This window comes from Melitaea cinxia, chromosome 8, assembly GCF_905220565.1.
Source record: "Melitaea cinxia chromosome 8, ilMelCinx1.1, whole genome shotgun sequence".
NCBI lineage: Eukaryota > Metazoa > Arthropoda > Insecta > Lepidoptera > Nymphalidae > Melitaea > Melitaea cinxia.
In genome coordinates, this window is record NC_059401.1 from 11,296,415 (window position 1) to 11,311,242 (window position 14,828).

The 14,828-nt window shown below is 33.6% G+C and overlaps 1 protein-coding gene across 1 annotated transcript; it reads right to left on the minus strand.

Annotated features, from left to right (window-relative positions):
• Positions 1–753: 753 nt before the first annotated feature.
• LOC123655682 (DNA repair endonuclease XPF) lies at positions 754–14,724 on the minus strand. Its single transcript, XM_045591438.1, is given in 15 exon segments — positions 754–910; positions 1,538–1,732; positions 2,614–2,754; positions 4,252–4,425; positions 6,299–6,420; positions 6,671–6,767; positions 8,894–9,200; positions 9,393–9,843; positions 10,260–10,414; positions 10,491–10,627; positions 12,490–12,655; positions 13,335–13,447; positions 13,755–13,935; positions 14,020–14,172; positions 14,253–14,724. Coding segments are annotated over 15 exon segments (2,664 nt in total). The 5' UTR covers positions 14,378–14,724; the 3' UTR covers positions 754–763.
• Between the last annotated feature and the right edge of the window lie 104 nt (positions 14,725–14,828).

A 14,828-nucleotide genomic window follows, 5' to 3' on the forward strand; every position in this document is an offset into this window, starting at 1 on the left:
CAGATGACTGTGTGTGTATGTTGTAAACATTTATTTATCATTTATTTATACCTTTTGCGTCACATCCCTAGCGTTCTACTATAGACGACTCCGGCGTTCTGGACATGTCATTTACGTGGAATAAGAATGCATGTTTTTATTTCTATGTTTCCCAGTACGTGTATCTTGTTTTTTATACTCTAATGTTGCAGGGATATCCTATTTTCAGAAATGTTAAATTAAAATACTAGAAATATTTTTTTAATATTTTTGTGGTTCGGGTTTTTGTCGCCTATAGACTTCGTTGGCGTACAGGACTCACAAGCCCCTGTCAAGTGTAGGTGACTATGGCGTTCAAAAGGTTAAAAAACGATGTTTTTGTGCTTGTATATATTTGAATTATATCGTGTAATATGCTAAAAATACTCATATTATTTTCAGTATTATTCTTATATAGATAAGCACTTGCAGTTGTCTTGCACAAAAGCAATAAAGATAAGTAAAAATAAATATACATAAATTAGAAGAGAACATGGTATGTTTTGCATAACATCGTCTGTGTTCTAGGTCCATGGCGCTTTAAATAATAATTTGGAATAATTGCAGGATTTAAATAATGACGCTAATAATATTTCATGCCTTTTTTATTTATTTGTATAAAACATTAATTATTGACCAAATTGATTTCATTTTTAATTGTGAGTACTTATATTATTCTAAAGTTTTTATTTTATAGTACAATAATTGAGTGTAATAAATAAAAATTAAAATAGCCGTCTTTTATTTATTTTACATTTCTGTATTTCCCAACAAATTTCTTCTTTCCGAATGTTTTTGCTTTATCTGCTTCCGCAGGTTTTGCTGTGACGTGTAAAATGGTGTGTAACGTTTCGGCTTCATTTTTGTTTTCTATAATTTCTGCAAGTTGTTCCTATAATACATATAGATTTTTATATTCAAGATTACTCTTATCTGGATGTAAAGATTAAAAAAACATTAAAAATAATGTGAAGATGATTATATTTCACATATCGTTAGTTTCTTTTTCTAATATCCATACTGTGCCCACTTGAATCAATACTAACATCTACAACAGTTTAAAGAACGTTCATCGTATGATAGACCGTCAAGACGAAACATTTCGCAGCCATTCCCTTTAGAAATGTTTGGATAGAAGCGGTGTCTGAATAAAACGGTTTTATTTGTACACAGTTAAACCGACAAGTTACATGCTACAAATACGTACTTTGACAATTTCTTAGTATACCTACTAATATCCCAAACCGAAACTAAGAGATAATCGAAAACCGATATAATATTACAACTATTATAGTTCCTATGTTTACACACTTAAGTGTAAGAATTACTTATTTTACTTTAATGTTGAAATTGTCATAATCACTTCAGTCTATCGCAGTCCACTGCTGGACATAGGCCAGCCAAAAATGGCGTGAACTCGTGTGTTTTACTTATAGTCACCACACTGGGCAGGCTGGTTGGTGACCGCAGGGCTGGTTTTGTCGCACCGAAGACAAATTGAAATTGAATGAAAAATTACCTGGGTCAATGTTATTAAATGGTCCAAAGATATTCCTCGGTTCATAACTCTGGATATGTTTTTTGATGTGATGCCTGGCAATTTCTGAACAAAGTCATGTACTAATGTATTATATCTCTCATAATTTATATCTTCTGTTGTAGTTTCTCCACTCAAAGCTAATGCTTCTTCAATGTTTGGATTTTTTCGACCTTGCTGCAATTTTTTATAAAAAAGTATGCTGTTATCTTTGGTTTAGTAACATTTATTTATTAAGAAAACCAACAGCGTTTCAGTTAATACATACTATAAACAAATAACAAAAAAAAAGAAATAAGGCCAATAACAGGTTTCCCTTTATAATATTTATAAGTATAGTTACATTGTTGCATTTGGACCGATGGGATGGCGCGCTTACAATAGTCACAGCTATGGATCAATTTTTTATTATTATTCAATAAATTTATACGAGTATTATATATAAAGTACAGAGTGTTTGTCGATGTTTCATATAGAGGAGTGGAAAATGCTAATATTTTTTTTAAAATTATGCATAAAAGTTGTTACGAAACGCTCTACGCCAAGATTTGCTGACCGGAGTAAGCTCCGAAACATTCCCACGACTCGAATCGTTAGCCGGAGCTTGTTGCGAAACTTTCCCACCTGAGCATCGCACCTGGGCACCGTGTGAAACGGACCCAACACGAAGAATGCAACACAACCCGAAGCACCGACTGAACGATGCTTCTTTTTAAGTTACTCTCGTTTCTCACATCGAACAATTGTCACGTCTTATTAATTATAATTTAGTAACAATAAATTTAATTTTAAATTAAACTGCTTGTTTTTTGCAACCTTCGGCTGTCGCTTTTATATTTAAGTTTTTGTAAAGTTGATTTAATATATCAATAAACAAAAAACATTACACACACTACCATGTATTTGACACACACGTGCATATTATACTCTTTTGTTGATTGTCAAAGTCCGTAATCAAATTGAAAATTTAAAAAAAAAGGTCTCACTAGTTCTTTTAATTAGGTGTTTCCAAAAAAGTGTATGTATACGGATTATAACTTATGTATTTTGAAACTTACTTTGAGTTCATAAAACAGTTCCGCTGTAGCATATGGACTGGGTGACCAAACCAGTTTTAATCTCGGAAAGTGTATTGTTAATAGCTGCAATTTCTGCTGAATATCAGCACCAGACATATCAGTCGAAACGAAGTAATTGCCCTAAAATAAAAATAATTTCATCGATTATAAGTTAATAAATAGTAACTGGTTCAATTTTAAGCTTCAAAAAGAGTAATAGTTCTAGATAAGATATAGGAATATATACCTTGACGTGTTTAACGAAAATGATGAGGTACATATGCAAGATAATAAATATCGCACCTTCGGTGTAACAAAGTCTCAATTCAGGACACTTTTTTTGTTGTCTTTATTAGGACTTTTCGATAATTCAATATAAGTATAAGTTTGTTGCACCGAAGGTGCGATATATCGACATATACTGTGCATTCGACTCCTAACTGCGTTCCTTCTAGTAGCAATGGCAAAAAAGGATTTTATCAGGCAACTTATCAGATATATGTTAATTTTTTTTTAATATATAGATTAGCGCTTGACTGCAATCTTACCTGATGATAAGTGAAGATGCAGCCTAAAATGGTGCGCGCTTGCCTAGAAGATGCCTATTCACTCTTAATTTAAAGATACCCAAGTTATAGTTATTTGGAAAAACAGTAGCCAGAGGGGTGTTCCAAATTTTTGCGGTGCCTATTAGAAATGGGGAAACAAAGCCCTTAGTGCGAGATCGTGGGATTTTAACCAAGTAGCGGTGCAGATTCATGCGATGCCTTGCGGTTCGGTGGTAGAAAGGTGATGGCGGAACCAAATTATGCAGTTTTTGAGCACACTCTCTGAAATATATCCTGTAAAATACCGACAGACAGGCAACCTTACGCCGATGTTCTAGACTTTGAAGTCTGGAGTTAATCAGCGATTTTTCACCGATGAGTCTTCCGTATCTCCATGTACGATCGAACTTGTGATTGGTACATAGTAAGAAGCTGTTCCGGCGTAAAGCAGTGCCTGACTTTATTGAGGATACCAAGTTTCTTACCAGTTTAAGTTTACCAGTGCAAGTTTTTGTCTTGGATTCTATGCATTGTCCGAAGTTTAGATTAGACGAGACATTTATGCCTAGAAGATAAATACTATCGGTGATCGGTAAAGATACACATTGGAAAGTCGGAGTTAATGAGAATGGACTCCGTTTAGCGGTAAAAAGACACGCTTGCGTTTTGGAAGCATTAAATTTGACTAGGTTGGCGTCACCCCAATCGGATACCTCTTTTAAAGTCAAATTTATACGTTCGACCAGAGCCTCTCAAGAGTTTCAGCCCCACTAGAGAGCTAGGGAATATTCATATGAAAATGAAATCTTTTTCTCGTAGAATGTTTTTCATTGTAAATTATAGTTGTGCTTATGAACGAAATGTATCATGCAGAACAAGTCTATCAAAGTAGCTCATTAATTTAAACAAAGTGAAATTTTAAAATAGTCTAGGTATTTTTTACTCAAAACATCTTTATACCTACAAAACCCCCACTTGAAGGAACGCAGTTAGGAGTCGAACACCCTGGATCATTATAAAAATGTAAGTTTGGTTTTAACACGTACGGCCCACGCTCGCTTGCCGACTTTGTTATATGAAAGGAAATAACCTGCAAGTGGAAGGGCTTGTTCTGGTCGAACTCGATGAGCAGCAGCGGCCGACTGTAGGCACGGCACATGTGCGTGCACTGCGCGAACAGCCGGCCCGAGTTTAGCGAGCCGATGAGGTCTGACAGCGACTTGCGCTCCACGCAGATGTCCGGACTGAGGATGTAGTCGCCCACCTGCAACCGACTCACTCTACTAGTTCCAGCTAACCAAAAACCAACTACCTAACCAGCTACATGATTCAGCCTGTAACATCTCATTGCTGGGCATAGGCCTCTTTCTACATTTAGGAGAAGGATTGGAGCTTAATCCAAATTGGTTTACGAGATGATTTTTTGGAGTTTGACTAATATATGTTTGCGTAGTTACCAAACTTTTCATTTTTTTTTTGTATTTATACATGTTTAGACGTTTAACCACTAATAATAACACAGCTCGACTGAACCTATCGGTCATAAGTTAGTTCGTATTGGCCTAGTGGCGACTAACGTACTTACTAAAATACAACTACATCTTTAAAAAAAAACGTATCGAACTGCTGTACGAGTACTTGCTATACGATATAAATTATTAGGGACCGAATTATATCATCATCATCATCATTACAGCCTATACAGTCCACTGCTGGACATAGGCCTCCACAAGTTTACGCCAAAAATAACGTGAACTCATGTGCTTTGCCCATATTCACCACGCTGGGCAGGCGGGTTGGTGACCGCAGTACTGCTGGCTTTGTCGCACCGACGATGCTGCTGCCCGTCTTCGGCCTGTGTATTTCAAAGTTTTAAGTTCCAAAGTGGTAGCGGAACTGTGTATCCCTTAGTTGCCTCTTACGACACCCACGGAAAGAGAGGGGGTGGCTATATTTTTGAGTACCGAAGCCACACAGTACGCCGTAGCCACACAGTACATTATACGCATTTGCTTATTTAAGAATAAGACATTCTCAGCAGTAATAGCATATTTTACCTAAGATCTAGTTATGACGCATATTATCGGTACATTCACAATATTTTTCGAGTACAGACGGCAGAACTTTTGCCAGTAACTATAAGTGCTAACATAGAACCCAAGTTCAAATTCTGCCCAGTTCCCTTACTCGATGTGGAGCGAACCTTTTCCAGTTACAAAAATATTTTAAACTAGCTGTGCCCGCGACATCGTCCGCGCGGAATTTAACAAAATAGTTATTTTTTAGTTTGCAGAGTTATAAAATAACTCTAAAATAATAGTAGCCTGAGTAACTTCTTATTACATTAACTATCTACCAGTTAAACTTCCGTTAAAATCGGTCCAACCGTTTCAGGGATTAGCCGGAACAAAAATACAGACAGACAAAAAATATGATTTTAAAAAAGAAAAATATGATTTGAAAATATGAATTTAGTTAAAATAAAGTACTCCAAATTTATTTATTTGTATAGATGATCGAACACACAACCTTACCTGAATGATGCTCATTTTGAAATAAAAAAATCAAAACTTACTTTCTATTTTTTGGGGGTTCCTAAAATTTATTATTTAATTTCGCATATTCTGCCAATTTTCAAGCATTTTTCATGCATATAACAAGCTTTTTATGTTATATATAATCCGGTCTCTATAAATTATAATCTTTTGGGACACCGAATGAGTTTGAATGCTGTGCGATTCCCATACAAAAAAAAACTCCGTTTTACTCACGAATCATGATATTTCAAAATTTCGGGTACGTATTTTGTAACCAAAACAAATCAAAACAATCGCTTTTGGGTAAAGAATTAGGCTAAAAACGAAAGCTACGTACTTGTAAGTTACCAATATTTTCGACCTAAGCCTTAGTATTCTAGCGTTGAAGTACAGTCGTTTGAGAGTTAGAATACCGTTTAGCGGCGACTGTGTTGAACAAAAAAGTAGAATGTGTTAGTCGTATTACTCCGATTTATATTTTAATTATAGTTTAAAATTGATGTGCTTAAATACATTTATAATACATAACGACATTATTTAGTACTTACTGGTTTTTTTTTTTGAATTTGTTACAAACAAAATACTGATTATTTAACTCACAGTAATAGTGACTGGTTCTATGTTGATTCCTCTTTTATGTAGTAACGCGGGTAGATCGGAACGGAATTCTCTCATATCAACAATAACGACCGGCTTTTGTTTGGTAGCTGGAGTTTGTCCCCCTGTAATAAGAATAGTGTCATTGTGTAATAATATTACGAAAAAAACACTAACAAAACTATTTATGTCAACACATCTATGTTATATAACAACCCTCAGTCCACGTTTATAAAACAAACACAAAATGTTAAATGTGGCTTGCCAAAATATATCAATGGAAACCGCATTCGCATTCATGGACAAACAGATAAAGACTTATTATTTTGCATTTTAGTGCGTTACAAAAGTACCTCAAAAAGTTACAATACAAACCTGCTTTCCTAGTATCAGTCGGATTTTGTTCATCTTCGACATTCAGATTAAAATATTCATCAGTTTTTCCATCTTGATATGACGGTATAACCATTACCTAGAACCATATGTATAATAAACAAAATTTTGTTAATCTTCACCAACATTACTTCAGCCTATCGCAGTCCACTGCTGGACAAAGGCCTCCACAAGTTCGCGCCAAAAATGGCGTATACTCATGTGTGTTGCCCATAGTAACCAGGTTGGGCAGTCGGGTTGGTGACCGCAGTTATCCCGCCAATGTTTGGCTTTATAAGTTTCAAAGGTGTTAGTATAACTGTGTTATCCCTTACGACATCCACGGGAATAGAGGGGGTGGCTATATTCTTTACTGCTGTAACCACACAGCAGCACTTTGTTAATAATAATCATAAAGTTGAGTTTTAATAATAATATTTTAATTTATGGCATAAAATAAATAAAATATCAACCACAATTATAAAATATAGGATGTTCGTGAGTCGCACACCTATCTACATAAATATGAATGTTGCTAAGCGCATAACTCGAGAACGGCTCGACCAATTCGGCTAATTTATTTGTATGTCCCTTAGGCCCACGGAAGGTTTTAATATTTAAAAAATATATATATATTTATATTATAAACTTTTGATAGAACAAAACCTGTCCGGTCAGCTAGTATGTAATAAATATGTAACAAAGTAATCAATAAAATATTTATTTAAGCCAAACAAATATTTAAAATTTTTGGGTTACTTATTGAAGTTTTTATTAATGTAGCTAATGGCACAGACTGGGGAAGAACCTCGACCTCACAGAAAACAACAACTAAATAAAACTGATTTCAAATGTATATTTCATGCAAGACATCATTAAATTTGTAATTACTGAAAGTTTTTAAAAAGAGTAACTGCAACTTCTTGCCGATTCTTCTTTACTTATACAATATTCCGAATCAGTGGTAGTTTCACAACATTAATTAATTTATTAAAGATTAATGTAATCTATACTAATAATATTATAAAGCTGAAGAGTTTGTTTGTTTGCTTCAACGCGCTAATCTCAGGAACTACTGGTCTGATGATGCTAATGTTAGATAGCGTGCCCATTTATCGAGGAAGGCTTTTTTTCTGAAATTAAAGTTTCTTAAAATAAATCGCGGAGCATATCTCTCTAATATATAATTATCTATATATTATACGTGAAGCAAAAACTTTGAAAATTTCGCACACATAGTTTATTTATTATTTTATACTTTATTGTATACCACAAATATATTACGAACAAAGCATAAAGATATTTACAGACAGTGAATTACAGTGGGCAGACTTATGGCTAATTAGCCAATTCTTCCAAATAATCCGGACATAAAAAAGAAACTTAGTATCTAAATTAAGTTTATATAGAGGAGTGCAGAATGCTATTTTTTCAAAATCTATATATATAAAAATGAATGTTTGTCTGTGTGTTCTTTATAGAATCGTAAACTATGCATTTGATCATGTCATAATCTTCAGCAAAGTGTTGTGCATGAACACACTAAGGTGAACAAAAAGGTGAAGGTAAAGGTGAAGGAACAGTTAGTTATGCATAAAAAATGCATTAAATCAACTAAAAAAAAACACAATACCAAGTATTTGACACACAAGCATATATAATTTTCTCTTTTGTTTATTATTATAGAAGTATAGTCTTTGACAACAGAACCTTAATAATGTTCAAACTTACCAAGAAATTAGTTATGGTCGGATTTTGTCCACTGGGCGACCACTAGTATTTTATAAAATGACGATTCGGGTGCTTTTCAAAGTAATTGAATAAATTAATTTTTGTTTTTAATAAGTTCTGTAAGCTATTTTTAATAAGTTCTGTCTAAAGATACTTAGACAGACATTGAGTACTTTTACATCACAAAAAGCAAATACAGTTACGTGTCGTTTCAGTTATGTCCTTGCAAGTTTCACATTATTTTTGTTGTTTTATTCAACTGGGTAGGCAAAAAAGCGTACGGCTCACCCGATGGTAAGCGATTTCCGTAGCGTATAAGCGTCTGCAACACCAGAAGCATCACGCACCTAACTCACCAACAAGAACACAATACTGCTTGAAAATAGTATTATTTAGCTGTGGTCTTCTGTAAGGTCGAATTACTTCCCCACTCGGGCTGCTCCAGAAGGAACCACATTCTTAGTTTAAATTTTACACTTTTACTACTTAACTTACACTTTTGGTCTGTATAAGCAGTTCGAACGCCTGTTTCTCTCTGCGTAAAGATGTGAGGTATGCTTGTTCCTCAACGGTCTTGTCGTGTATGAGGAAGTACACTTTAACTTTGGGCTCGTCGGGCTGTTTCTTACATTCGAACAGTTCGATCTGCCGCACCGCTGCCACATCACTGTGATACAGTATAATGTAGTGAGGTCGGAAGGTTTCTAGTGTTTGGCCTAGTGAAAAGTGATTACCATTTTGCTTAAATGTTTGAATTAGAATAATTGGGGTGCCGTTTTCTATTTGGGTTAAATCTAATAGTCTTTCTTCCTGCAAAGAAATTCAATGTTATTATTTCCTGCGGCAGTTAAATGATGTCGATTTCTACGTTGCGCCATTAGTAAAGAAAATAGCTAATGAAATAAGAAGCATGTAGTCTAGAGATTAAGTCCCGTAGTTCTTTCGCGAACTAAACTAATTATAAGAAAATACAGTTTGATTCAGCTTTTATTACCATACCTGTGTAAGTGGCTCAAACATACTGTCATTTTTTGTTTTTGAATTGTGGCTCTTTTCTGCTACTGCTGGAGTAAGAGTCAAAAGATAGTTACACTTATCCAATTCATTCATATCCTCTTCATTTAAGTCATATTTAGTTTCCGTACCACTTTCTGTGCTTTGTTGATTTTCGCGTTTTAGTGGAATTTGATCAATTATTTTGTTGTACTTTGCAGGCATCGATGTTATCGTTAAATCATTTCGAAGGGCGGTGTAAAGATGATACTTATTTTCGCCCATTGTAAGAAAATGATTTAGTTGGCAACAAGTCTTGTTGTCTTGACAGAGTATAAGAATTTTTGTGCTATGCAAAGTTTCTTTTTGACTCTTTTTAACTTCTTGTGGTATCTCCTCTATTAAGAGTTCACTAAGACATTTCCATTTGGGCGATGATTCTGGATTAAACTCTGTTTGATAAACAGTAATTATTAAATAATTTTGACTTGTGAGAAAGTTGCTTTAAGTAGTATATTGTTAAGCTTTATTTATTAATATATCTAATCTAAATGTTATATTTAAATTATTTAAAACTAAATCAGGTAAGACATAAGTTGATAGTAGAAAGAAGCATTGGAGTTCAACAAGTTGACAGATTATTTCTCAGACAAAATTTATTATAATAACTACACGAAACACCATTTTATGAACTGTCCCACAATAAAAAACCAGATTAGAGAAAACATTTGTAGAAAAACAAAATTAGAGAATATTGTAGTGGTAATGAAATCACTATTACGAATAATAGAACTTTCATTGCTACTATTACTAGAATGGTCAGTACATTTTCTATAACAAACATACATATAAATAATGAGAAATTTACCATTTTTATTATTAAAAACTCTTGCTTTAGCTAATCGGAACAACTGCTCTGCTGAATCAAGGAGTATCCATCCTGAGTTGATTTTAGCATATTCAGGCGTCCTATATTTACTCACTAAGGCATAAAATGAAACTGCATCATCATGTATTAAATTACTGTAATAAAAATAAAGTAAATTAAATCTGTAGAACTATTTCATATCATAATACTTCTTTGTGCAATACTACTTGCATAATCATTGTTCTTAACACTTTTAAATCTTGTATGTACTCCTTTGTTCTTGTGCTAAGCTGATGCCAGACACAATCTAACTGAGATTGCAAAATTTTGTGAAATTTTTTTGAGATACAATTTTCACTTGTGATTTCCTGGAAGAAATATCAATTATATATTTATTAACACTGTAGGTACTACTTTATAATAGTTTAAGTTCAGTTGTGCCTTAACTAGAGCTTTTATTTCACTGTTGGGCTCACAAATCGGACCTAGGGTATTATACAAACAATATTACATTTGAATTTGGAATCTGTCATTTTAATATGATTGTTCATTGTGTTTTCTCATTGTCGCGCCGCCAAGACATTCTAAAATATTTTGTGATATTAAAATGAAGTGGGGCGTTAAAGAGAACCGAATTGCAGTGATTTCAATACACAAAATAGGTACCTATGAAGCCTAATAGAATTTTTAAAACTCTCCATGCGCTTGGTATTATTCAAATGCTTTTTACCGGGTTATTGATAGGTACAATGAAACTTCCCCTGTTTGTGACAGAAAAAGATCTGGCCGGCCGCGTAGCGTTCGTGCGAAAAAGGCGATCATAGCAGTAAGGGATAGAATTCGAAGAAATTCGACCGAAAGTCAAAGATTTTATCTCGGAAGATGAAGATAGCACCTAGAACCATGTCGCGTATTTTAAAAGATGACTTAAGACTTGCAGCGTAGGAAAGACACACTGTCATTTCTTAAATAATTTAAAAAAGAATAGGGTGGTAAAAGCAAAACAACTACTTAAGCGGTACACAAAGGACCTCATAGAAATTTTTTGTTTGCGGATGAGAAAATTTTTACATTTATCCGACTTCAATGATGGTTTGGTGGGGTGTTGGCTATGAAGGAGCCACTGAGCCATATTTTGGTGAAAAAGGTATCAAAACAAGTGTACCAAGATACCATTCTTGAGAAGGTAGTTAAGCCCTTTAATAACAACATGTTCAATAACCAAATATGGGCCTTTCAGCAAGACTCGGCGCCATGTCATAAAGCTCGATCCACCCAATCTTGGTTTGAAACCTGGCTAGCTGAAGACTGCTAGTTATCTAGCCCCGATCTTAATCCGTTATGATTTGTGGTCAGTTTTAGAGAGTATCATTTCAGTTCAGCCTATTGCAGTCCACTGCTGGACATACACGCATCAACGCACGCATAACGGACCACTTTTGTGTCTAAATGCGGAAAACCGAGCCCACAACTAAACTAAACTAAGCTGCTGGACATAGGCCTCTCTAAGTTCGCACCAGACGTCCCGGTTTTCCGCAATCCTCATCCAGCCTACACTGGCAATCTTAGGCCACACTGCGTTTGCCAAGACGCGGTCTCCACTCAAGGATGGTGTCGGTTACTTTCGTTCTCTCGCGGATAGTGTCATTTCTAACCCTATTATATTATTGTTATTTATTTAGAGAGTATGGCTTGCTCTAAATGCCATGATATTTTGGAGTCCCTAGAACAATCCATACAATTGGTAGTGAAGAATTATCTCATGGAAACAGTGTATGCTTCTATTTATAACTGGCCTCAATGTTTAAAAGGCTGTTTTGCAGCCAATGAAGACCACTTCAAAGAAGATTTATATATTTTTAATGCTTTCATATTTGTTAATGTATTAAACTAAAACACTGTATTTGTAGTAAATATTATGTTCAATTAAAAAAATAATAATTTTGTAATGATATTTAGGGCAAGACTGTGATTATACATTAAGCTATTTAGTTTAATTATTTTTCACTGCACCTGCGATTTCTAAAACAACCAACAAAAACCCTGCAACCTTGACGTCTGCCTAGAAATTTGTACCGTACCAGATGATGCTTAATTTTTGAATATTTTACCACTCTATACCCCTTGTATATCAAAATGAAAAGCATGAAGTGTTACTTATTTATTCCAGGTTGAATTTAATAAAACAGATACACATTACATATTACAAATACAACAAAGAACTACTTACCTGCATATCTAATGTGCGATTAATGCTTTTCAACTGTTTTACTGTATAGTTCATAATATCGAGTAAGCAAGTATGTACTAGACCCATATTTGAGGTCAGAGGAACGTGTATCTCTATAACTTCTGCTTGCCTGCTTTTAAGGCTCTTAATTATAGCACCATGGAATCTGTAAGATAATAATTATTACTGTTTATATTATAATACTTGCGACCCGCCCTGGCTTCGCACGGGTGCAATGCTGATACTAAATATACTACAGAATGTCTTTATTTATAGCATGGTTATTAACATAATAACAACATTCAGATATGCGTCGTTAGATTACACGTTGTTACAGAATGCGTTGAAGAAATAAAGGTTCACTGCTCATTCCCGGTAGGTGATAGCGTGATAATTTGTAGCCTATATGTTGACCCGACTTCCTAATAATATTCGTGCCTAATTTGAAGTAAATCCATTCAGTACTTTTTGAGTTTATCCCGAACATACATACAAACAGACAAAAATTCTAAAAACTATATTTTTGGCTTCGGTATCGATAGTAGATCACACCCCAAGTATTCTTTAAAAAAAATATTCAATGTACAGTTTTGACTTTCCTACCATTTTATTATATGTATAGATAAGGTTCAAGTATGTTTTAAGGCAAAAATTGTAAAAAGTTATGTAAATTTAATTATAAAATGAAATTACTGTTATAAAAGAGGCCAAACATATGTTATATGCAATATAAATGTTAGATTATTATTTTTAAGAACAACTTTATATGATACAAGTATTTACAAAATATAAGAGATTAACTATTTGTTTCAATGTCATAAATAAATAAAAAATTGGACATTTACCTTGGCCACAAATACAGTTCAGTCACAAAAAGTGATCTCATAACTTTCTCCACTTGATGATATCCAAAAGTAAAAGACACGGGTGAGTTTGAAAAAGCTTTTATGAAACCAGTCTGAAATGTAGATACTGTTGTTTTACTAAGAGATACAATCATTTAAGTAAAAAATTATTTGGACAGTTGATATAGGAGGTAAGGCAATGTTTGTGTAAGTTAAACGCTAATTTTACTAATGTTTTACTTTATTATGGCTTGATTGACTTGACAAAAAAGTCGTTGTTATATGATCCATAAAGAAGCAAACTATATATAGAAAATTATTTAAATAGTAACATACAGAAACTAAGATTTTTTTTTAAATATCATTAGTTCCATGAAAATATTTTCTGGAGTCAAATTCAAAAGTTAAACATCTATCTACCTTATTTTTTTGTCTAAAGAGCCTTAAAACAAATGCTTCCTGACATGATTCAAGAACAGTGTGAGCTCTTAAGACAACAATTCCAGTGATATGTGACACAGGAAGCCGGTTCTTTAATAAGTCAACAACTAGAACTCTTGTTGATACAAAATATACTCCACCTTCTAAATATGCTTTTTCTCTGAAATAAAATTATTTCTTTGTATGAAAACAATATATTTAGGACGTTTGTGAAAGGGAAAAAACAAAAAAGATCATTACATACCTCTCATTTCCGGCTATAGGTAGAACTGTCAAATTTAATATTTTGTTAAAGTATGCTTCTTCAAATTCATTACTGTTGATTACTAAAACTAAATTTGCAGGGTCTTTATGGACCCATAATACGTTCGCAACAACATCATTGTAATTTAAGCCCCTGAAAGAATGTTGTATAAATTAATGGACGTATAAAATTGAATGAATAGTTTATACCGCCTATTTAATTTGAAACCTTACTTAGCAATTATTAATAGTGCATCCTTTTCCATCGTCTCCATAAAAATTTGTTTTTCATAAGGAAGTAATGGGAACATAGTTTCAATCTCATTTTGTAATTCCTCATTTTTATCTCTATTCTCCATTTTTTGTAGGCAAGATATTTTACTCTTTAATTTTTTGATTTCTAACTAAAGTGATACTTGTGACTAAAAGTACTAGTGATAAAAATTCGACAACGGGAAAATTAGATCAAAGAGGCTACTAAAGAAATGCTTCCGGTGATTATAATAAATGTTAATTATTATATTACACGGGTACCTCTTCGGTATTTATTCATCAGTCATTTTTAAAATCATCAACTCAAAATTTCAAGTTCATCAATCAATGATACAATTTTAGCAATGTTTGATAGGCAAGTTATTTTACTCTTTGAATCAACTTTGAATGTTTGTATACAGCTATTATAGTTGTTGTAGTCATCACAAAAATAAGTTAGAAAGCGGCCCGTTTTGACATTTGACAAATACCCTAGTAACGTAACTTGGAACGAAACTGTAAGAAACAATAAAATAATTATTATTAAAATAAAGTGTT